This window comes from Sphaeramia orbicularis, chromosome 2 (assembly GCF_902148855.1).
Source record: "Sphaeramia orbicularis chromosome 2, fSphaOr1.1, whole genome shotgun sequence".
Taxonomy (NCBI): Eukaryota; Metazoa; Chordata; class Actinopteri; order Kurtiformes; family Apogonidae; genus Sphaeramia; species Sphaeramia orbicularis.
The window spans coordinates 14408644-14434097 of NC_043958.1; the positions used below are offsets into that span (position 1 = coordinate 14408644).

The 25454-nt window shown below is 39.0% G+C and overlaps 1 protein-coding gene across 4 annotated transcripts in view; it reads right to left on the bottom strand.

Annotated features, from left to right (window-relative positions):
- The window catches only part of stk11ip (serine/threonine kinase 11 interacting protein), a 45973-nt gene that overhangs the window by 17509 nt on the left and 3010 nt on the right, over positions 1–25454 (bottom strand). For 3 of the 4 annotated variants that reach the window (XM_030156271.1, XM_030156245.1, XM_030156254.1), the window contains exons 9-22: positions 24753–24856; positions 24574–24663; positions 24424–24465; positions 24095–24274; positions 23919–24000; positions 21509–22015; positions 20123–20340; positions 19903–20013; positions 15308–15542; positions 11053–11210; positions 10710–10965; positions 6906–7015; positions 4015–4112; positions 1671–1852 (exon numbers count right to left, since the gene is read on the bottom strand). In XM_030156271.1, coding sequence (XP_030012131.1) covers positions 1671–1852; positions 4015–4112; positions 6906–7015; positions 10710–10965; positions 11053–11210; positions 15308–15542; positions 19903–20013; positions 20123–20340; positions 21509–22015; positions 23919–24000; positions 24095–24274; positions 24424–24465; positions 24574–24663; positions 24753–24856 — 2373 coding nt within the window. The remainder of the gene's footprint in view (positions 1–1670; positions 1853–4014; positions 4113–6905; positions 7016–10709; positions 10966–11052; positions 11211–15307; positions 15543–19902; positions 20014–20122; positions 20341–21508; positions 22016–23918; positions 24001–24094; positions 24275–24423; positions 24466–24573; positions 24664–24752; positions 24857–25454) is intronic. The other variant, XM_030156262.1, reaches the window with a different exon arrangement.

Here is a 25454-nt window from a genome sequence, read left to right on the forward strand (position 1 = left end):
AACTCACGTACACATCCAACAAATTTGCCCAAAAGGTGATTTCAGTCTTTTAAGGTAGATTTCATGGGAGTGATTTGTGCTCAAATAATAATCTCTGCTCAGTTTGACAGATATGATCAGTTAAAAACAGGTGACTGACAGCTGTAAGTGACTATTATGGTCCAGAATTCCTTAAACATGGAGTGTAAACTAATCACGTCCCAGAGTATCTGGTTCTGGTTCGATGTCTGAGACCATACAGTATGTCTTAGATACATTTTATTCTCTACTCTGAGGATAAAGAGTTTATAGAAGTCATATTCTAAAGAAATTAAAAATCAGTCCAGTCAAAAAGAAAACATCTACACAAAGTAGAAACAGATCCCATCCCTGTGTCTGATAATGTTTCCACTGAGATTTTATTCTTCAGTTCTCAGACTTTAGAAGGTCTGAGATCATAATGGGTTAATAAAGCCTGTTTTTTTTAGAATGCTCTGTTGTGTAAAAAATAGGAAAAGCAGCTGAAGGCAGAGTTGTGGAAAAAGGGGGGACTGTTCATCTAATCAGTATGTCTGTTGACTATTTTTCTGCCTGTATTCAGTATCTAAAAGCGGTAATATGAAACTGTAATTATGTCTCACATTCCTTGTTACAAATGTCCCACGTGTAATTTTGAAGGACCTTTTAAGCTTTTTTCCCCTCACATGCCAACATGTTTTTTTCCTGTCTTGGAGTTAATTTCACCAGAAGATTGGTTGTCTTTGTTTTAAAGGGTTAAAGGGAATAAGAATCATATGTGGTACATGTCAATCTGTTTTGGATGTTCTCAGGGGGAGACACAAAGATGTGAAACAAAGAGTGTGTGTTGATGCTTTTTAAAATAGCACATTTAATTTAATACAAGCAGTTTAAAGGGTTGTGAAAAAAGGAAAAGAAGCTGAGGGCAGAGTTGTGGAAAAAGGGGGGGCTGTTCATCTAATCAGCATGTCTGCTGACTTTTTTTCAGTATCTTGTACTCTCGAAGTGGAAATATGAAACTGTAATTATAGGTCACACGAAATTCCCAAAATGTGGAATTACTCGAATTAAGAAGCAGCACTTTTCCATGAGATGTTTTCATTCTGTTTTCTCCACACCTTTTAGGGGCTGCAAATTGTCAAATTCATTTTCCATATTTTCGCAGACATTCCAGACCTGAGCCGGAGCCCCTGTCTAATAAAAGGTTTTCCTCTCGGCCTCTGGTCCTCCTTCGCAGACGATTCGGTCTGGGCAGGATGTGCTAAGTCTGTGTGAACCCATAGCGAGGGGGACGGGGTAGAGATTTGCGTCACATAGCACACATATGGTATAGTATGAGTGTGCGAGTGAGTGTGGGAGTAGTAGGTTGGGTTTCTTCAGTCTGTGGCACGGTGCCTGGAAGAGGAACATGCTGTTCCAGCTCTGGCCTCAGGGGTTCAATATTACTCTAGAGCCTGTGTAAAACTCTAAATTAGTGCAGAGATTAGAGCAGCATCTTACCCTGGGGGGATATGTTGAAACCAGTACAACCGCTAACAGAAAGCAGGGGCAGAGCAGGACACACTAGCTTCTCTCTGAGTCTAATCAGCAAATAAACCTGGACTTTTATATGTTTTTCCATACATTACACAGGAGCCATTTTCCACTTTGGATTTGCCAGTGTTTCCTTTTACCTGTCAACTGGCCAAAGAATTTCTTGCAGCGTAAACTGTCCCTGATGAGGAGTGTGTAGGCCGTGCCACTGTTCCCAAACTCCATGTGGATGCTCTGAGAGCCCAGCCCCACCTCCAGGTAGCTGAGCTCCATTATTGGGTGGCTGTCCCTCTTTTGGAGCCAATCAGAGAGCTGGCCTCTGCTGGGAGGAAAAAAAACAAAAAAAAACACGTTAAGCATCAGAAAGTGCAGAACCTGGAGCAGTCACACTCAGATAAATAGTTTACTTGATCTCTAACACTTGTTCTCATGGTGTGCCTGCCAGAACAACACTTTAACATGGGTTTGTTAAAGCCAAAGTTTATTCACCATGATGATGGAAAAAAATCTCACGTCATTTTCCGGGATTATGAAATTAAAAACAGACATGAGGTTAAATCCCAAATAAAAGTTTGTTTTATTACACAATCCAAGTTCTAAGGAAGTCATTTGTTTTACTCTAAAATCACAGAAACATTAGATTAATTTTGTAAGAGCTAAAACAGCATGGGCTTTGGACCCTGTGGCCAAAAGAGCTTGTTTTGAAGAGAGAAGAAAAGCTTTTCATTGAAGTTATGGAGGAGAGAACAATGAGTGCGCCGTCTACAGACGCTTTGAGGTCAATGTGTTCTCAAGATGTGACCCAGAAACCTGGACAGGTTATGCAATATTATCTACATCCGAAATGGTGTGTGTGAAGCTGCACACGTCTAAAAAGCTGTAATTGTTTACTGCTGTGTGGCTCCCTCTTTTGGATCAGTGTCCCAGCAATAGGATTTATCTACCTATAACCTGGACAGTATTAACCCGTTTATACGCGCTGTCTTGTAGAATCATCTGCGCCTGCTTGTTGTTTTGTTTATATTTTAGCACAGTTAAGCAAAAAACTACAGCACCACTTTTCATGAAACCCAGTGGAAGGTGACCCAGGGTGGACCAATTTGGAGCAGGAGTCTGGATTTTTTTGGTTTATTTAACATCACTAGATCAGGTGCTGATTGAGAAGAGAGCTCCAAAATGACATCAGCTATGTTGTGCGTTCATCTTTGGCCCACGTCCTACCCCTCCACCAAGTGTCATGAAAAGCATTGCACTAGTTTTTGCATAATTCTGATGACAAACAAAATAAAACAAAAAAGATGGTTCCACTATCCTTGCATCATTATCCCTTCATGCAGCTCTATCAATTATTTGCAGTTATGACCAAAAGTATGGACCTTCAGCATCAAAATTTGATGTTTGTCCTTGAGTCGAAGTGAACATTTGTGCCAAATTTGAAGCAAATCCCCGGGGTGTTCCTGAGATGTAGCATACATAACAAAAGACAGACACAAGGTCACAACAACAATCACCTTTGACCTTCAGAGTCTCTTCAGTTCACCCCAGGGTCCTTCTCAATATCTTTGTCATGCCTGACAAACCCTCTTAAAGAAATGCACGGAAGCATTACATTAGACAAGGTTTCTGCTGGTTTTCACAACACGAATTTCATTTTAACACTATTATGCACTGGAACTGGTGTTGTTGGATCTTGAACAATACTGGGTGACTGCAGGCGTTTGCTGGTGATTTTATTTGGTCTTCTGACTTCTCATGTGACTCCAATACCTTTACATCCAGAGCTCCTGATTTAAGCAATATTCTTCATCACTGGGTCAATATTTGGTGTTCTTTCACTGTTTTGCTTCATGCTTATTAGAACTGCAATCCTTTCTATTTTCATTTTCATTCATCTGATCATTATTGTCTTGATTCATTAGTTGTTCTGCTCTATAAAGTCAGAAATGCTGGAAATTAATTAATAATTGATTAGTGTTTCCCAAAGCCAAAAAGGACTTCACAAAAAATATTGTTTGGATCAAAACTAAAAGATATTCAGTTTACAGCTTTAGACAAGTAAAGAAGCCAAGAGTTCAAAGAAATAAAACTTTATTGTACAAAATTCCAAAATGATAAATCAATAACAAAAAAGATGGGGATTCATTTAATAGCTAACAACTAATGCAGCTATCAGAAAATTGTTGATACTTGGTAGAATTTATACAGTATATTTTATTGATAGAGCTAAAATGTGAGAGTTCCATGTGCACATTTGATATTTTATGTTATAATATCTATCCTAAATCTGTGGTCTTTTTTTGTTTTATGGCTGCAGTTCAACTATTCATTGAACATACAGTACAGATGTGTTGTACTGTGAATGTGTATGTTATTGTGTGTGTATACTGTTTTCAGGATACAAAATGACTGATGATAGGGTATGAGATTCTGGTTGTGTTATGTATTATTGCAGTAACTCTTATCACGTGAAATCGTTCAACTCACTGTGTCTCTGATGTCATTTCCAAGAAATAGATCCTCTGGTTTGACACCACCAACAGAGACGGAACCTCTCCTGGCTCTCCAAATTTGACCGCTGAAATCTACAGACACAAAGAAGAAAGAGCAAATGACAAACAGTTCTAGAAATCACAACGTCAATGTTGTGTCTTAGCTGACACCGATTTGGACTTCCACAGGCTCTATAGAGGTTTATAATTGAACCCAGTAGACTGAGGCCTTGCCCAGTTTCCTCTAAAACAGCATAAGAGGTGGAATCGCAGAGAAAGCAGCAAGCGGCCCCTGTCACTGGATAAACAAATAGGACCAAGATGAATGGAGCGGGACCTCCTGTTTCCAGCTGTGGTTTGCTCGGCCCCGTTCCGCTCTTTGCTCTTCATCCAGGTGTCTGACAGAGAAAAGCGATGGCCTGCTGATTTGAGGAGCTCCCAGGATGCATTGCATATTAAAGGAGTCTCAGAGCAGACTGAAGTGACAGCAGGGGGAGATGAGGGTGGGTGGTGGGGTTGCAGACTCCAGAAAAGAGAAGAGCAGGGCTGAATGGGCTCCTGGGAGACTTACTACGGCGTTCATGGCTGCTGACTGAAATGAAACCGCAAGTCTTAAAGCTGTCACCACCCATTACACTGGAATCCTCAGGCCATAAGGGAGATATGCAAAAAGAATCTTTAAAAACCGCAATAACAATAGGAACAAAAACAGGAACATAAAAACAATGTAGTGCTGCATTTAACGATACGTCATTACCACGATCATTCTGTTTTAACAGTCTATTAATAGGGTTTCCTGTCTTCACACAACCACCAGTCAGTGGTGGAAAAAAGACAAAGATAGAAATAATACCACAATGTGAAAACAGTCGACTACAAGTTAAGGTTCTAAATTTAAAACCTTAAACGCACATATGTTTGTATTTCACTCTTCTTGGATTCATTTTTCTCCCATACATGTTGAAGGCTATAAACTGCTGGTGGTTTATTTACAGTAATGCATCATATTCTATAGGATATGTTTGTAGCATAGACCATCATATGTCCTGGGAAAACCATTTGAGCACAAATTAAGTCTGACAGACCTGTTTTCAGACAGGACTTACCGATATATTAGTCCAATATTGGCAGATAACAGGCAATATCAGTATCAGTACATCCTCTTGAGACCCAGCAATGCATTTTTATGCTCTGTAGGGGCCAAGAGTTTCACAGCTTTACTAAAAAAACAAACAAACAAAAAAAACCTGTCCACTGCAAAAGATATTCCATAAAAAAATTATCTAAAAAACTGTTGCATTCTGCTTTTTCTGATTAGACAATTATTTAATGCAAAAAAGCCCAAACTCTTACTTTCCTGGGTCTCAGGAGGATATCAGATGTATTTTATTTATCTGTTTGTTCATTAATATGAATGTTGGAAAGCATGTTCATTTAAAGATAATGTGATGAAGGACCGAAAGACTTTAAAATACTATTTTTATATTTGTAATGGAGATTCCACTGTTAATGGGAAGGAAAAATCAACAAAAACTAAATAAATAAACAGAAAGTACCATAGATTATCATATTGCATAACTGCAAAATATCATTCTGAATACCAGTATGGGATTAGAATTTTGTATGGTAAATTTTCAGCTTTGTGATGATGCATTATGTGATGACTCCAAGTGGAATACTAAAGGTTTAGTATATGATATTACTGACATCTAGCACTGAAGTTGCTGACTGAACTGAATAACCCTCGCCTCACCCACCCCTACAATTGATCCATCTTGAGCTTTTCAGTTCAGGGAATCGTTACTCCACAAATATACACCAAAAATAGGAAAGAGAAAGTCTGCTTTGAGCTATAAAAACATGACAATCAATAAGGTGGACTCCAAAGAGATGACCTGCTCCTGCTCCAACAGCCCATTTAGAGTCAACAAAACACAATGACCCTTATTTTTACATCATTATACACCAATACTTTAAGGTAATTACTTCCGCCAAGGAGGTTATGTTTTTGCCAGGGTTTGTTTGTTTGTTTGTTTGTCTGTTTGTTTGTTTGTTTGTTTGTCTGTCCGTTAGTGTGCAACATAACTCAAAAAGTTATGGACAGATTTGGATGAAATTTTCAGGGTTTGTTGGAAATGGGATAAGGAAGAAATGATTAAATTTTGGTGGTGATCGGGAGTGGGGGGGCCCACGGGGGGGGCCACTGATCAGCCTTGGCGGAGGTCTGCGCTCTCCGAGTGCTTCTAGTTCTCTATATTATACTCTATTCCCACAAGAAGATCCTCCTAAACGTCCATAAATCTTACATAGGATTTAGGGGCATCCTTCACTTTATGTTGAATAGTCAAAATCAACACATTAGGAGATACGTGGTTTTCACTCAACAGGAAGGGCATGAAAAACTGTATTCTGAAAGTCACTAAATAATTAGAAAAATACAGTTGAGTAATAACAATAACATTTGCTTCTGAGATGTTGTGAAGCTGAAATATAAAGCTACATATTACAATACTTGAAATACTTGTGACTAAGTTCAAGTTTCTCAAATTTCCACTTAAGTTCTCTACTTGGGTAAGAGTGTTTAAAAGCCACCACTGCCAGAAGCAGAATTAAAGGCTCTCCAAAACTATTTTCTCACTCACTGGCTGGAAAAAGGTGGTGTCACATATTTTCATGCACCACTCATATTCAAGCAACATCTGAATCAAAATTTAATGACATGTTTGGCTTCTCTGCTTACGTCTGACCAGGACTTCCCACACAGTCTTTGGTTTTTGACCATAGACGGTTACTAAACCTTCTTCTTTTTTTTTTTTTGGAAATGTTGACTCTGATTGTCAGTTATTTACTTGCAATTCTTTAATGGTATAATGTAAAGAGGATTACCTTAAGGAAAAAATGAAGCTCCTCTTCATCCTCAAAGACCTCTACATCCAGGAAAAGTTTGAGCCGATGGTCCACGAACTCATAGTCCTCTGTCAGCAGGTCCAACTCATCTATAAGCACATGTTGGACAGCCTTCTGATTACTGGTTGCTTGCATTATTCAATGCTACATTACAGAAATAAGTCTTAAATACAGTTTGTTGATATAAAACTACAACAAAAACACTCATTGACCTAAATCATCCCCTTAAATGATAACTTGCATTAACAGCTGAGCCATAGTTTCCTGGCACCAACAACAACTTGCTTTTTTTTTTTTTTTGGCCTTTGAGAAGCCTTACTAAGGTTTTACTGCAGCAGACCGCAGCATTAGCCAACAGGCCCTCACATAGAAAGCCATTTAAGAGCAATAAATCCAGCGAAGGAGGTTATTTTAACATTGATGAATGGTTGCAGCTGATCAAAAATGACAGGCCACGAACCTACAGAGGCCAAAACAAACTCCAGGCCTTTTATTCCCAGAGTGCAAACAGATACAAGATTACAAGATACTTTGAACCTTCAGACAACATTCTTTTGAAAGGTGAAAGGTGGACGTATGCACACACACACACACACACACACACACACACACACTCACACACACAAACACAGGAGCTGAAACAGACAAAGCATTTCTTCAGGAAGAACTAAAAAGTAAATTAGGGCTGGGCTCCAAAACAATGGTGCACTGTCACCAAAAAGCAGACTATATTCAGTGTCAGTCAGTTCAGGATGAGTCGAGTTGTCTCCAGTGTGAGAATGTGGTTGGAGAAGGGCAGATTAGACGCTGTTGGCAGTGCCACTACGGCGTTACAAAAAAGAAAAGACACAGAGGGCTATTATTACGACTCCCTCTTAGGCTTTCATTCCTCTCCCATCACTTCCAGTAATGATTCCAATCTGTCTTGTTGCAGTTACCATGCGGTTCATCTAAAAATGGCAGACAGATGTGGGGAAGTCGGATGCTGTCAAAGAGATACTGAACTCCTCCCAGGGTTCTCCGCGCCACACAACCTCTGCGAGATCCAAATAGTTCCCGTCTCTGCTCACTTTCAATTAACACTTTAATCTGTCATCAGGAAAGGCACTGAAGCTGACGTAAACAGTTTATACCACATGCCACATTGGATGTGTTTTACAATGGGCGTATGAAGTACAGAATCTGAATCAGCCATAAACGGTAATAAAATACCATTTATATTTTACTGCCGTTTGGGCTCTTCTCCAACTAACTCTGTCCTGCCAAAATCACTATTTTATTTTGGATGTAAAGGGTGTAATGCTTAAATGAATATTAAATATTCTGGCCATTCAAAAGGGTTAAGCTTTTCAACAGTGTTGGCGTACTATCATCTTATTTGATAAACTGAAACTATGGTTCAGATCCTTCCATTGGATAATTACTGCTTTCAGCTGCAACAAGTGACTTAACCCTAACTGATGCAGTGAGTAGCTATCGTTGAGCAGGAAATAAATCTTAACCCATAAAGACCCAAACAACCACTGGCGACCAAAACCATCTACCAATATAACTGTTTAATACCTGTTGATCCATTAATCCCATCAATCCATGTAAATACTTGGTGTAAAATGCAGTTTGTCATCTTTTCATGGTCATCAGATATGACCCATTTGGACATTCAGAGGCTTCGGAGTAAACGTGGAAACACAGTCATCTTCTACAGCATTGATTCACCAGTAAAACCCATGGAGTTGGATCAATGACAGTGGATGGAGATGCTGGGTTTCTGTTCAGTTAATGACAGATTTTACAAAAAAAGTCACATTTTCATAATTTTTCTCTGTTTCTGATATTATGACAATTAATTTTAATCTGAGCTTTTATGAACAAGTACATGATCAGTAAATTAAATAGGGGAAAATACCAGATTTTTATTGAAGAAAAACAAAATACAGAGGATAATATTATAATAAATGGTGATAAATCACTTAAGAAAGGTTAAATAGACAGAAAAATTCATTTCGGAACTATCACGAAAGAAACACAGGGTCTTTATGGGTTAAATGATCCTTTAACCGTTTGGTGAAATTAAATTTAAAACAAATAAACATGGTAAATCACAGCTATGTTTAATACTGAAAGTAAGAGTATTGCACAATACACAGATAACTTAACGTACTGGGAATAACCAGCCATGTATCCTTAAAAAAACTACTCATAGAAAAAAAGGCTTTGATTTACTAGAGGGTGTTAAGGTTGGACTGTGTTTCAATGGAAAAAGGTCATGTGGTCTGATGAGTTCAGGGTGATCTATGGGATATGCTGGAGAAGACGTATTGGTACACCTCTACCATCATCAATACAAGATTTTGAAAAAAGTTAATGCAACAATGGATGGAAAATATATTATCACACTGCACAAACTTATAGAAACAATGTCACAGTGAATACATGCTGTAATAAAAGCTAAAGGTGGTTCAGTGAAATATTAAGTTGTGTACATTCCCTCTGTTAGTTCAATTACTTTATTCCAATGACATGAAATTTCAGAATACTAGGCAGGTGAATAGAGGGAAACTTTTTTACTGTTAAGTTCACATTGTCTTTAGATGCACAGTTTAATTAAATAAATGCACCAATTCCTGATGGAAATATCTATGAAAAGGGCTAGCCTTATGTGAGCAAAAAAACAAAACAAACATCGTATCAAATGTTTCTAAAGATGTTCAAATTCAGAGAAATCTGTAAGTTATTCACTGCAGCAGTACATTTTATCGTCTGTAAATGCTGTTCAAATAACTTTCACATTCAACATTACTTGTGGTTATTTGATTAGAATGAAATGATATAACCTGCATGCAGTGGATGTTAAAAGTAATAAAAGAGCTGGATCTTCAATGTGCCATTTGCATAATCTGCTACTGTTTTGACTGAAGACGCGTAGCTGCAGAAAACACATACTATGTATTAAAATAGAATGGAAACTTCCAAAAATCGGAGCGACGACTTTTGAGACACCAGACTGGGAGTTACTTGGGGGTGCACCTGTGTCTTTATTTTATGGCCTTCCTTCAGACCAAACTGCTTTTAGCTTGGCATTGTGGGAGAATTCACAGAATTAAATATAGACTTTCACTTCCAAGTTGGGTTTTGCCTAAGAAAGAACCACGTTCATCTGTCCAAACAATAGTGGACAAATATAAACACCACAAGACCACACAGTAGAGCTGAGTGGTATGAAGGAGTTGTCTGACGGTATTGTTTAAGACTGTTTTCACTGAATGACTCTGCCTTTATATTGGTTTGTGGCTTATACAACCGTCACGAGTACATATAACATTAACATTTTAATCTAATCATATACACAACGAATGGCTTTGATTAATATAGATACAAATGATAAAATACATACAACATAAATCAGGATGCATGAATGTAAACTTTTTTTACATGGCTTAAGGCAGACAAAGTAAACATTTTGGAGTAGCCATCACAAAGCCCTGACTTTAATCCAACAGAACTTTTAGAGGCTAAACTGAAAAGGCAGGTTTGTGCCAAGACGCAGACTCAGTTTGACGAGTTCTGCAGAAGGCACGGACCAAAACTGTGTGACCCTGATGGACAGATGTTATATAAACTGCCACCAAATATCAACAAATGACATCTGAGCTGAAATGAAAAGGTCATGCTACTATTGAATTTCAGGGGAAATGATCGAAGTAGCTGAGCTAAGTGAAATAACAGAGGGAATATGTACTGAAATGAACTTGATGTCCTTATGAGCCCACAGGACAAACCCACCGCTTGGATTTGGTGTGGATCTCCCTGAAGGACAGGCGGCGGCCTCTGCTGATGTCATGTTAGGATCTGTGTAGCGGTAGCTCCCAGCCAGCTCTTCTTTACCCTCCGTGTTAGAAGAAAGGCTGCAGGTGTCGGTCTGGGCCTCCCCGATGAAGAAGGAGCTTCTGGCAGTAACGAAGGCCGAGGTGGGGTCTTCGGTGACGTTAGTGGATTCCAGGATGGGACTACTGCTAAGGCTGCCATCTGTGTTATCCTCCTGTTGTAAAGTAGAAAACAAAAGGATGATTAGAGCCTGGTTCAAGACTATGAAAATGATGACCAGAAGAGTGGAACAGAAAAAGACCTGATTGGCGCTTTGAGTGCTCTGGGTTACGTCCAGATGATCGTCCTCGCCGTTCGGCCTTGGTGGATGGCTGACGGGTGTACTGCTGTAAGGAGTGGACTGGCCATCAAGCTGGACCACATGGTCACTACCACATTCTGGACATAACATACTTTTCTCTAAGGAAAACAAAACAAAATTAACTTACTGTATGGTGATTTCCTCAAAGTTTCTGCAATAAGTTACATTTATATGAACATTTGATATTTGGAGAGATTCCACAGAATACACACCTTTCCAAGATTTTAAGAAAATCATTGCCTTTCCAACTTTAATAGCTTGTCGGCTCATTCTACTTAAATGGAAAGATAGAAATCCTGCAATATTTAACCTCTGGATTAAAGACCTTATGAACTATCTGACATTAGAAGAAATAAAATATGCGACAAGAGGCAATGCGGCCATATTTTACACAATTTAACAGCTTGTCTTATCTTACATCTTAAACAATCGACACAAACATCTTCTCATTGTTACTCAGGATATGTTGTTTCGTTCTTTTTTAAGTATTACCCATCTATTTATTAATGCATTTATTTTGGATGTGTGACTTTATATATTTTGGTTGGAGTATGTGCATTAGGGTTGGGGTTACATAACTATGCTGTAATACATTATGTTCAATAAATTGTACAATTATATGAAAATGTAATAAAAAACCTTTGGAGAAAAAAAAATGTACGTCAACATTTAAGAGTGTTATAAATGCAATTTAAGACTGATGTGAACACAGAATATTGAGAATTGGTGGCTTTTGTATTCCTGATGTGACAAATGTGAAAACTCTGAGGACTTCTTAAGGATCTATTGAAACTTTGTACAGATTGAAAAGATTCAGAAAAACACATAACAATATCAGGCAAAAAGTAGGAGATGCTCCACCCTGTGGCTTCATTCAGTAAATGTGGATTCACAAATACAAAACTCCAAACTATCAATACTGATGTTTAAATTGACAATTTAGTCTATAGTAATATTGATGCTAATGTTATTTTCTGTTTACTGAGTTTTTCTTGCCATTCGACGTGCCTTTAGTGCCACAGAACTGAGTGTTTTCAAGTCCTCATCGCATAATCTTTGAATAAGCACAAATTCAATTACATAAATGTATGAAAAATCTTCAATATACAACAAAAATGATATGACATGTATTAACACTAATGCTGGATATATCTATATAGTATATACGTTTTAGCTACGTAGATATCTTAAATCTGAAATTTAATTCCCTTTTGTTCTGTTTCAAAAGGTACATATTGGCTGTTTTTCAACACTAGTGATTTTGACAAGCAAATGACCTACTGTATCATGCAGGCAGATGAAAACAAATCATCCCTGCCTTCATTCCTAACAATTCTCAGATGAGGAGGAAACATTTTTCCAGACCACAGGCCATGTATTTGTGTGACCCACAAGCAAACATATGTCTAAGTCAAGACACGTGCGAATAAACAAAAGTATTTGTTGCCTGACATTTTAGAAGATCAGCGCACTTACAAAGGAGCAGAGCTCCAAGAAATCCCAAAAACATCTGTCAAACAAAGGCTGCGCGCTGCCTGTGCGTGCTGAGACAGGTCCTAATGTCAGGTTTGGTTGGATCACAGGGAGGTAGCTGCTGGAGCAAAGACTATTATCTGTCTGCTGCTGATTATAGAGGTGGGAACTCAGCAGAGCAGCCCGCTGCGCAATAAAAGAGAAGAGATAACTCCTGGGATGCTTCACCAGAGCACATGCGAGCCCAAGATGTTGCTTTGAGAAATTACGCAGGTTTGTACAGCTGACAACCAAACAGGACGGTCACTGAGAGTTGAGTCCAATACGAGAACGCAAACCTTCCACATGAAATGAAGTGACTGTTTTGTATACGTTGTGGCCTATCTTTAGTTTTCATAGAAAAACAAAAACATTTTCCGCATGGTTTAGGCTCTAAACCATAAACCTCTTGTAAAAGAAACCTCACATAGTCTCCGATGTAGAGGATATGACTTTTAGGATTACTCATCTAAGAATGTGCATGAGTCAGTATGAGGTAAATCAGAAAACGGATGTTCAGCATCAGGACTGTGGTGTGTGTGTGTGTGGGTGTGGGTGTGGGTGTGTGTGTGTGTGTGTGTGTGGGTGTGGGTGTTTGTGATTCCAGGTAAGGATGACAAACTTAAAGTAATAAAAACTTAAGCCAAAGATCTTATTGTTTATTTCTCTTTACACATCCTGTTTAAAGACAATATTAAAATTTGACTTTTTAATAAGACAACTGCTTTTGGAAATTTCAGGACAGACCATCAGGATATTCATTTAACCACAAATGTATGTAACCTTCAGATATTATTGGTTGTAATTCCTGGTTTATAATCTAACTTAACTAATTTAGAACTGTCAAACTCAAGAGTTGTCAGAACCTCTGATCTGAGTATGTTCAGTCTGTCTGAAGTGCTTTGGTGAGTAGGAAAAAAAAACCTCCATCGGTGGAGCTGAGAGGTGAGGATCATGTTGGGGTGCCCACCTTATTGTTAGAAGGCCTGTTAGTCAGAAGATTAGTTTGGATTTAGTTGATAAATTGAACCCTTTTCTGACTAATGGGCCTTCTGACAATAGGACGCTCCCCATGTTGGTTGCATTTTGCGATGGTGGCAGGTCATCAAAACGCCTCCACGTTACTTGAATAGAAGTAAATCCTAGACTGTTTATACAGGGTTCCAACAGGTTTGTACAAGTTAAATTTAAGACCTTTTTAAGACTACTTAGAACAGAATTTAATGCCCATTTCACAGGCTTAGACTCCTAGAATTTAGGAAAATGTATTGATTTACTCCAACGTCTTGATTCCCACCGTTCTGAGTCATTTCTCACTGGGGGCTGCAAAGTTAGTGATAATTGGTTCCTAATTTCAATATAAATTGTCGGGTTGGAACTGAGTGGACTAACGTTACTTTCTCTGCAGACTGGATGTTTCCCAGACACATTTAAACACAATACATCAAACAAGTTTATGGCAACATAACTTAAGACCTACTATATCAAAATTTAATTCCTTTTAAAGACTTTTTAAAGGTATTAAATGCAGATTTGTAATTTCAAGACTTTTTAAGACCCGGCGGGAACCCTGTTATAACTGATGGATGCTATAACATTGATTCCTGTAAACATTCTACCATCACAGGTGCTGCCATGACACATGTGATACAATCTGGCCAATGACTGGTCATTACAGCAGTCAATATAATCACATAATTATTGAAAACAAAATGGATGGCATTGGATTGGATAGAGGTGTGAGCACAAATTACCCTCATGAAATCTACCTGAAAAAACCAAGGTCAACCAAGTTCAGCCTTGGGAAATATGTACTAGATGTGTACGTAAGAGTCTCTAGTTTAGGGTAACGGAGCACTGTACTGAGTGTAGTGAGTGTGTATATTTACTAAATGCACGTACCCTTGGCTAAGTGTCACAAAAAAACTAATAATTACTTAATGCTATCAAATTTTTTTTTTTTTTTTTTTTGGTGTTGTGCTGCTATTGGAACCTCAATTTCCTGGGGGCTGTGCCCAAAGGATCAATAAAGTTCTATCTAATCTAAAATATTATCCATTGAAAACAAAGCAATGAGTTCAATTCAAGATCTAAAAAATAACCCACAAGCCTATATGAGGGCCCAGTCACACATACCACCATCATAAAAAATATATATATATATTTAGTTTACCTGCCAAGCCCTAATGTATGTATATGGACTATATGTCCAGTTGTCATGGAAAGTAATTAGCTGCAGAAAAGCAGCCTGAGCATAGGGGAATAGTGTTTACTTAATGGATTAATTCACAGAGATTTACAGTGCATTCAGCAGCAAATCAAGTGCAAGAGAACTGTCATGACAACATGTCAGCTGTCATAGTTATTACAGAAATTAATTCATCTAATGGAGTTTTGTGGGGTGGCGAAGAAAAGCTTGTTTAGGGGTAGCAGGAAGTAAAAGTGAACATGATCTCTCTCCTTAACGCCACTGTGTTTGGCTGCACTGTGTACTGTTTATTTAAATGAGGAACAGAAGTGGTGTGTTCAAAGCTGCTCTGGCAAAACAGGAAGGAGGAGATGCACAGAAGCTCAGGTTGCCATAGTAACTGACTCAGTTAATGTAAACTCTTAACAAACACAGCATGGTGGTTATTGTACTGATTCCATATTACATAAGCTGTACATTAGCTCTGAGTCGTACCTTTGATGCCGTCATCACACTCCGTCAGCTCCTCCTCCACCTCCCTTTCTCCTCCTGGTAGCATAGCGGCCCCTCGCCTCCTGGCTCTGGACCCCGGCTCCTCGTCACTGCCGTCTGCCTGGAGCGTGAACTCTGACCTGCAGCGAAGGCACTGCAGACGAACGCTGCTGGGGCCAAAGATGGAGTCCTGACGCTGGTTCTCCTCCACCACACGAGAAAGTACATCAATCAGGGCCTGGTCAGCAAACAGGGACATTTAAACAGTTTAACAATGAGGACACTTCAGTTTAGTTCTAGTTATTTTTGTGAATGGAGAAGCACATTAACTGCAATTCTACTTATTTTTAAGTTATATTGCATAGTTCATAGTACTTTTTATTTCTATTCCAGTTAGTTAATTACCATAACTCTATTTTATACCCTTCACTTTCTGCATTGTTCATCTTTCTGAACATATTTTTCACATCCCAAGTGAAAAAAAAGACTTGCATTAAGGAATTGGCATCAGCTCGGTGTGTTGTGTTCAAATTATATCTGGCACAGATTTGATGTTGCACAATGTGAGAAGACCACAGCCATAAAAAAGGTAGTAAACATGGTACATGGTGTGCAGCTGGATGTTGACATCGATGTTGAAAACAAACGTGAGTAAGGGCAGAGGGCAGCCTGGGACTATGACCAGACTGGAAAAGTATGTCCAATAAGCATGTGGGAGGCTTTGGTTTTGTGTGTATGTATTGTGGATATGTGTTCGGCATGCAGTCAAGAAACACACTCACCAACCAGAATGAGAGGGATTAACTTAAGTACAATGTAAACCGCTTGCAGTGATCACATTTTAATTTGTCAGCTGACATTTTAATAGTGACAATGAGGCTTATTTGCCTTCAACTGTCTGGATAGTTTGCAAAAGTCCTAATGCAACATTAGGTTTGTTGGATTAGTAACATGCATTTCTCAGTCTCTGTATTTAGATCCAATCTGATATATGTGAAGCATGCACAACAGGAGAAAGAATAATTTCAGGGAAAAACAGCTTCTATAAAGCAAAGTGGTCATATTTACTGTGACCTCCCTTTGCACTTAACATGCCTTTCACCCATTTGTTGAGACAATATGAGCTTTATTCCATTAAAGCTATACCGTATGATGTGGCATTTTTACACTTTTCTTTTGTCATCTTAAAATGCTCCTAATAAGTGTGTGTCAAACTAAAATGTAAAAGAAATCCACCAGGTATTGAAACTCAAAAATGTTTAGTTCTCATATATTTCTAATAAAATTCTGACCAATCATTTTAGTCGGTCCGAATAAAATAATTGGCCGAACCTGACTGAGCCTCCTGTCAATCATCCATTACGGCCGTCCAGCATCCGATCCACTATCGCCGTCTCACATCCGATATGTGTCCCTCTGAATCTGACGCTTTACTGGCGCTGCTTCTCCTGTCACTGACCACAGTCTACTGTCTAAGATGTGTTTGGATAGAACTGACATGCACATGTGGACGGGATTAAACGGATTTATGAACAGAAACGACAACTGAGGGGAACAAACGGGAGTCTGATGAATGAAGGATGGAGATAAAAGTCCGGAAGTCAGCTGTACTGGACTGAACAGGTCTGCATAAAGCTCAGCTTTTATTACGGTGGGACTCATACAGGTACATGTACATGGTGTCACACATGTAAGATGATGTAGGATGATAATTGTATGGACTATGAAACCTCAAATGTCTACGGAAAATTCGCGGAGGCCGCGCGTTCACAGTGCGCGCGCCCATCCCGTGGGCACTGCAGTGAAGACACTGACCCAGTACTGCACAGACCAGGTCTACTGATGGAACAGGAGCCGCGGGCCCGCGGCAGGTGGATGATGCATCTGATTACTGAGGGAGGGGTCCGCGGACACGCCAAAACGGACCGGACCTCTGCCTCTGCTTCCTCCTCTGTTTCCATCGCGCATCAGATGAGAGGAGGAGGAGCCTCAGAGCTCAGACAGAGGGAAGGGGGCGGGGCTTTGGAGGGAGGCGGGTTGTTCATGTTCAAACTTTTACTAAGTGCTGTGAGAAATGCCACATCGGTAGGTATAGCTTTAATTTTCCGAAGTTTTATAGCATGTCAGATGTTTCTAACCATTTGTGCTGCCTCTTGCCATGGGGTCAGGGGTCACAATAAATAGTGACATTAATCTTTCAAACCCAATTTTTGTGTCGTTTAAGGCTGTTCACATATTTCCTGTGTTTCTTGTTGTGCCTGAAGAAGAGAGAATGAGAAATAAATATGTATGATCATTTCAACCCTGCAAAAACAACAAAGCTAAAGGTACTGTATGTTTATAACTGTTACATAAAACATACATGTTTCCCACTATTTTCGACTCAGAAATACAATTGGGATGCTTTTCCCCCTGAGTGTATTAGGCTTCAAACAATATAACATGAACGTGACATCAGCTTCCCTGTGTTCTTTTTCTTTTTAAGCCCATCAAACGTTACACTAGTCTTCTTTATAATCCTGTTTTTTTACAAATTCTTGAGGCTTTTCTTACTCAATGATGCATTTCATGACCAGGATCATCAATGACTCTTAATTTGAAGAACGTGGTTTCATCTGCAGGTGGTTTTCTCCCTCCATCACCAGCAGACATGACCATTTTTGACTGGTTCTCATTGTTCAAACAGATGACACGAGGTAGTCTGAGGTTTCAGTGCTGCATCTAGTTGGCTCATTATTAACATAAGCACCATCAGACATGACATGTTGACAATTATAGGTAATTTGATAGAATTGAGTCCGATGTTAACATGTGTTTGGTATGTCAAAAATCTAAAACCTGTGTTGAAGCCTACAGTTGGAAACTTGAAACTATAATTAATGTGATTTATGGAAGGGTTACATAAGAAATTATTTACCTGCTCTGTGTTCTCAATTAAAACCAGTCCAGTTCTTGTTAGTGGTTCAGATATCTTTATAGAAGAATGCACTCTTTCGGGAAAGATTGCTTTTTGGAGCAACACCAGTGACTTTTACTGTGTTAAGCCTGGTTTGTACTTGCACGTCAAGGGCTATAAAGCGCTAAGTCTCACCCCTTCTGCTATGCCCCACGGGACTCTGGGGAAAAAATGAATGAAATACGAATCAATACCAGGAGACAACATGTAGCATGACTCAAATGAGTTCAAAAGATTACTTGTCAAAAGAAAAAATAATTTCCCAAGTCAAGAAAGTCGCAGTTCTAAGTTATGTGTTAACAGTTTAATATGTTTGGAGTTTAATGGACTGCATCTCTCACCTCACGATACATGTCTCCAACACCAAAATGGCTGCTGCATTGACATATTTTACCTCAATCTTCCAGAGTGAGGTAAAAAATTATATCAAAAGAGGTGAGAATCACTACAAAACTGAAAACACTTTTTAACAGACAACAATAATGGGGATTTCTTATTTTCTTATTGTCTTATTCTCAATTATATCCCAGACGTCTTTCAGAAGGTTGTTCATTCCATCCCTGGCCGTTTGAGGAAACTGGTTGACGCCACTGGTGCGTACATTGAAATATGAAGATTTACTTTCATTTTCCCATGTAATAAAGAACATGTACATTTGTTTCAATAAATTAGTAATAGGAATACAGATTTTATTACCATTTTTTAATGCCTAGTTACTTTAACACCATCTCTGCAACTTTTAGGTATGCTATCATTTCTATTTATGTATTTTAACAACCTGATACTTCCAAAGTTTTACTACAAACTACAAATTTGTTGACTTGTAAACTGACAAACATCATGTGTAAGTGATGTAAATAGGATTCAAAAGTAACCTGTCTCTTGTCATTGACTAATGCAATTCTTTCTGAAATAAGGCCCCTTGAGTGGAACTTTGGCTATCGGTGGTGTAGCCTGCAGTGGCTGCATATAGATTTAGTGGAATGGTGTAGTTTATAGTGGAGGTGACTCACTCCGGCTCCTAAATGTGACTACACATCAAGGCTACGGCATCAATGGAGATACCAAACTGTGACTGCCTGACTGAGTTGTATCTTTCAAGTTTGTGAAGGCAGTGATTTTGAATGAGGCAAACCCTGAACCCTAACCCTTTTACATCACATCTAAAAATCAGCACACTACAGATCTTATCTCTACTGTGATTGAAAGAAGGAACACAGACAAAGTGACTGTAAAGTGACACTGAAATAAGGTTAGCAGATGTAATTCCAGTTATATGAGTATGTTGAGTTTATCTGCTCAAACAACAAACAACAGCTGTGGTAAAGATTACAAGTAAAATAGGTCCTGATGGTGCTACAGTAGCAGGAGGAGGGGAAATGTAACACGCGACTATAAATCAAAATCGACGATGTGGGTGTCTGGGGGAGCTTCACTGCTGGAGCTTATGTACAACTGTAAATCAGCCTTTACTCAGTACAGGAGCTGAAGACATGAATCAGTCTAAAAGTCATAAATTTTAACTCAGAGGCTAATTTGTTATGTTAACTCACTTGGCTTGATTGATGTTCAAGTGCTCACAAAAACGTACATATGTGTCAACTAGTACATATATACGAGCTTGTGTGTCTGTGTGATGGACCTGTAACGCCTGTTGTGGCTCATCATCCAGGAGGACGTAACATCTCCTCCTCTTCTCTCTGCTGATGTAGTCGAACTGCAGCTCCACAGCTGGAAGCTTCTTGTCTGTTTCCTGATACAAAGCCAGAGAGAAAACACATTTGTCAACTTTATTCACCATTTTCAATAACATACAGTGTTTCCTGTTATTTGCCGTCCATGTCGTCCTTCATCTCACCCACCCCTCGGGTCCAGCTGGCCTCTGTGGTCTCCACGGCATTCAGGCTGTCCAGCTCCAGGCGGCATCGCTCCCGGCCACGCTGCGTGTCCACCTCTAGCAGCAGACCCTGTTTGACCCGCAGGAACACCTCTGTCCTCCTGATGGCGCCATCTACCTGCTCCATGTTGTCCTCTTCTTTGTTGGACAGGACACCAACAAGCAGAGGAAGACACAGGTCCACTATTGGCAAAAAATGGACAAGGAGATGAAAGTCTTGACAGAATTATTATTGTTTTAAAGATTTATTGTTTTTTATTTCAATGTGGTTTGATATTTCAGTTTAGTTTGTGAATAAGATCTTTTATTTTTAACTCTGATGAACTGATAAGTTAAAGTTTTCAATAATCCTAACAATGCACAGTATTACATGCAACGATACATACATGCACAAGACAAATAAGCAATTATGAAAAACAGTTAGATACATAAAATGTATCAATCAGACTGAATCACCTGAAAAACAACACACTGTAAGGTAATTATGGATTTTTTTTTCCAGTGATGCCAAAAAAGTATAATAAACTGAAGCTTTATGTGCCCAACAGCCTCAGGGAGAAAAGATTTCTTGTTTAGTGTTATTTAGTTTGAGTTTCTTCCAGGTATTATGAGAAAAGACTTCATTTATAGAGGCTGAAAAATCTACCAGAACCACAAATCCGAGGAGAAAACAAAAAATAATGCAGATATTACCAGAAATTCCATTTAATTTCATTGTTTTCTTATTTTTCCGTGGCTAGATGTAAGTTTTAACCTTTTATGATTCCTGTTAATGTGTTAAACCCTGGGTCATTTGTTTCTAGTGGGAATCAATGTAACACAAAACAATGGATTAGTCAATAGCAGAAGCTTCATTCATATAAAACTAAGTATAATCAAAAAACAGCAAAGGTGAGACAACAACACAAACATAATCCTCGCTTCATAATGTGAGCTTTACTTTTGCTCTCCTGCTCATTCAGTGAGTTTTATTGGCAGAAAAATAATACTTGTACTGTTGGATTTGCTTATTGTTAGCTTGTGCTGCAAAGTTTCTCTTATTAGTCTGTTGTTTAATTACATTTTTCATGGCATATGCTTGTCTCAGACTGTTAGCTTGTTTTAGATATTTGCCCTTTCAAGTGGATTATGTTCTGTTGTTCGAAAATTGGTTTTGTTGAGCTTTTAGCTGATGTTCTTCTGGTTCCATGAATGTATAGCATGTGTAAATTTTTCTACAAGTGTTGTGTAGCGTTACCATGGCAACACAGATGGAATTGTGGCTTCTGGGGGCAACTGAGTTGGAGAGGCTGCCATGTGTTAAAAAAATAAATAAAAATCATGACTTTGCTTAGTATTATTCCAACGTTACCTCCTAAGCCGTCGTCGTCCTCATCGTCCTTGGCGTCTCCACTCCCTGCTCTCACCGACCTCTGGGACTCTGGAGTCAGTCTGGGCGAGTTCCCCTGTCCACATCCTGCCTCCTGAACGTCCACCTGGCAGTCCTCTAACGTCGATTCAGTTAGTGGACAGCTGTGACCGGGCCACTGCAGTGTGGACTCTGTGTCCCCCTCCACATCCACGTCAAATGTCTCCGCCTTCAACTCGGAGGACAACAATGGTGGAGGGAGAACCTCAGGGGTTTCTGTGGACGGTGGAGGAGGACACGGTTGTGGTGCAGGAGTGGAGGACGGAAGTGGGTTGGCATTGAGGCCATTGGGAAGGGTTCGATGCTGAGGCTGGTCAGTGCTAACGGTGGTGTTAGCGTTAGAGGGAGACTCTGTGTCCAGATGATGCTGGTAGCGCAGCCAGTCCTCGCCAAGCTGATCTCTAAAACTGGACATGCGCTCAATCTCTTGCTGATGTGGAAGGACGATGGCTGGAGGACAAAAAACAGTGAAATAACAGGCAATTTTATAGATTTTGGCACAAAATGACAACAACATGACAGTATATTTGCACACACTCATTTATGTATATTTCTTTAATCATCATATTGATAATATATCGTCTAGTACATATTGTACAAATTACTGTTCTAATTGTGTCTTAAAGGCATGTTATAATGTGTTCTGTTTGTATATATTTAGTTAGTTTGCTTGTTTTTTAGTTGACAATTATTTCCTGCTACTTTTTAAAATACTTGAATGGAGCGACTGTAACACATAATAATTTTCCTCTGGGATTAATAAAGTATTCTGAAAATATAAAATGATACATTTTTCAGGTTTCAGAAAGCAAAACCTTGATTAAATGAATTAATTGAACCTTTTGCCCAGCCCTGATCTACATGGTGCAACAACAGATCATTGTTAGGCTTGTCACAATTGTTACTTAACACTTTTATTGTGGTTATGTTCACTAACTCCATTTATTTTTAAAGGTGCGGGAGACTTTCGTGATCAATTTTTCATCAAATCTGTAAAACCTAAGTCATAGCCTAAGTATCACGAATCTGTAAGTCTGTCTGCGGTTACTCACCTGAATCTCTTGCATTACAGTGAACAATTTCAAAGTGCCATCCACCATAAACAAACCATATGTTTGTTAATGGTTGTGGGAAGTGAAGGCTCGTGGTGCCGCTGTCAGGCGGCAGCGCGACCATATGATATTATATGGATGAAAAAAACATGCACAGAAACGGCTGAAACACGGAAACGGCTGGAGGAATATGCATAGAGGGAAGGGAGCTCCTGCTGTTTCCGCCTCGTGTCTGTAGCAGCTGCCGCTGCCAGACAGCAGAGCAAACTGCCGTTTCCCACAATGCACATCGCAACAAAATTCCGAAGATGAGTTACCTCCCGGCTCTGTTTGTAAACATATGGTCTGTTTATGGTGGATGGCACATTGAAATTGTTCACCGTAATGCAAGAGATTCAGGTGAGTAATCACAGAAAACTTACAGATTCGTGATACTTAAGCTACGACTGAGATTTTACAGATTTCATGAAAAATTGGTCACAAAAGTCTCCCGCACCTTTAATAAAATCATGATAATGGTCTCCATTCAACCTAACAGAATAGATCATTTTCCACCATAATTGTTTATTTCACTAATAGATTTGCTGTATAATCAATTATTTAACTCAAATCTACCCTCTGAAATTGTTGTTTACAAAGCCTAAAAAGCAAACAGACATGTCCTATTGATCATGTCCCAGTTTTCAATGCCATTAAATGGCTTTTCCTCTACATTAGTTGTACTAGGCTATTTTATGGCTTATACTCTCCTAAAATGAACAGAAAAAGACAATTAAATGAGCTGCTATTTGTATGGGTATCTAAAATGACAGAATTATGAGAGCCATAATGGTTGCAACTTGTATAAAAGATTCACCCAAGTCCATTGAACCAAACAAGAAAAATCCATCTACTCCAGCAGCCAATTTTACAGTCCACAGCACAGAAAACAGAGCTGGTTAAATCTCCATCGCACACTTCAGTTTAAATGGGAAACATCATCATGTGTCATTATCTCCTTGTTTTTCTTGTTAGTCTTTGTACATCCTTTATGTCTGTCTACTGAATCCTGTTTGTATTTTTAAATTACTCTTTTTACTTCCTATTGTCCATCATGACTTTTACTCCTTAGCAGAAATCCGCAGCATATTTTAACTGGAGCTTTCTTGCTAGCTAGCTAGCTAACTAACTAACTAACTAACTAACTAACTAACTAAGATAGATAGATAGATAGATAGATAGATAGATAGATAGATAGATAGATAGATAGATAGATAGATAGATAGATAGATAGATAGATAGATAGATAGATAATGTCCAACCCTGTGTGCAAGGCAGTGGTTTTGTCTCGTAGTCTGTATCGCTGGGCTCAGAGATGCTCGCCCTTCGCACTTTAATTTTATTCTGAAAAACAAAACAAAGCAACATCAAGAAGATGAAAAACTTTTTAAAAAAAAACAAAACAAAACTCATAAAGACCATTTTAATTTCCTCTTACCTTGGATTTCTTTTTGCGGATGTGTGAGACTCCCACCTCCCCTACTGACTGGCTGTCACTCAGCTCCCCAGCACCGCTGGACACGTCCTGGTTATTCCGCTCTGGTGCCATGGTGACTGAAGGAGGAGGAGGAGGAGGAGGCTGTGATTGGACAATCAGCTGCCCTGGCTTTGGCAGGACCTGCACAAAAGAGTGGTTTACTCAGACCAGAATAATAACATTTTATCTTTCTGTAAAAGATACCCAAGTCATTTAATTGAAGATTAATGATTCTTCAGTATCAAACCACTTTAACTGATAGAGGTGGTTGGGATGTGTAGAATACTTACTGATAACTCAGATGAGGACAGCTGGGTACCATCAAGTTTAAACTGAAAAATAGAGAGTTATGTGAAAATGTTATGTTCAGTATCATTCCTCCTCCTCTCCATTCCCCTTTGATGTGGAAAACACAAACTCAGGTCACCATGGTGACTCACCCTAAGGTTGGCAGCCTTTGGAGACAGATGTCGGACGGTGCAAGTGCGATGGGTTTTCTGGAAGTACAGCGGGTTGCCCTCGAGGTTCAGCTACAAGAGGATATTATATTTTTATTGGCGAACATTGCAATAAAGCAATACCTGCTGTGTCAACGTAACTGCATACTGTTAGTCCTTACTGTGCAGAGGCAGTGCAGCAGGGAGAGAGGGGCCAGCTGGGAATGCTCCAACAGGAGGTTGTAGGCCAGGTCTAGATGCTGAAGTGCAGACAACTGCTCCACGCCTGTTTTATCAGAGTAGTTAGAGTTGGACAATGCCTATCAGATCGGCATATGTTGAGGTTTTGGGTGGAACACTAAGGTGGATGACGCACAAAAGGGTATTCTATGGACTACTCACATAAAAGATACTGTAATTTTTACATTCTTCAAAATTATTTCTTAATTAAATGTAACGTCAATAATTCCTGATGTTAGTTGCCTGTTACTGCCCGATCTAATGTATCCCATGCATGAATGTAGAATATTAAACATACAAGGGATTTTGACAAGTTTTTAAAAACAGTCTAAATCAGTATCAAATAATTACTTCCATGTTTCTGTACATTTGACCATCTATCCTCAAACTGCTTACCTTTCCTTCCTTTTCCTCCTCATAACCTACGCTTAATCTACCTCATATAACAGGTCATTTGAAAATCATACTGATTTACTCATTTCAATTAATTTGCTTCATTCATTTAAGATATTGTAGATTATAATTTGTCATTCTGACCCTGTAATTGAAGATAAATGCATTTTTTGTTTTACATTCGTGCTTTAGCTCTGTTTCTTTGCAAATAAACATCTTTCCATGTATAGTAACATTTGTTATGTTTCATC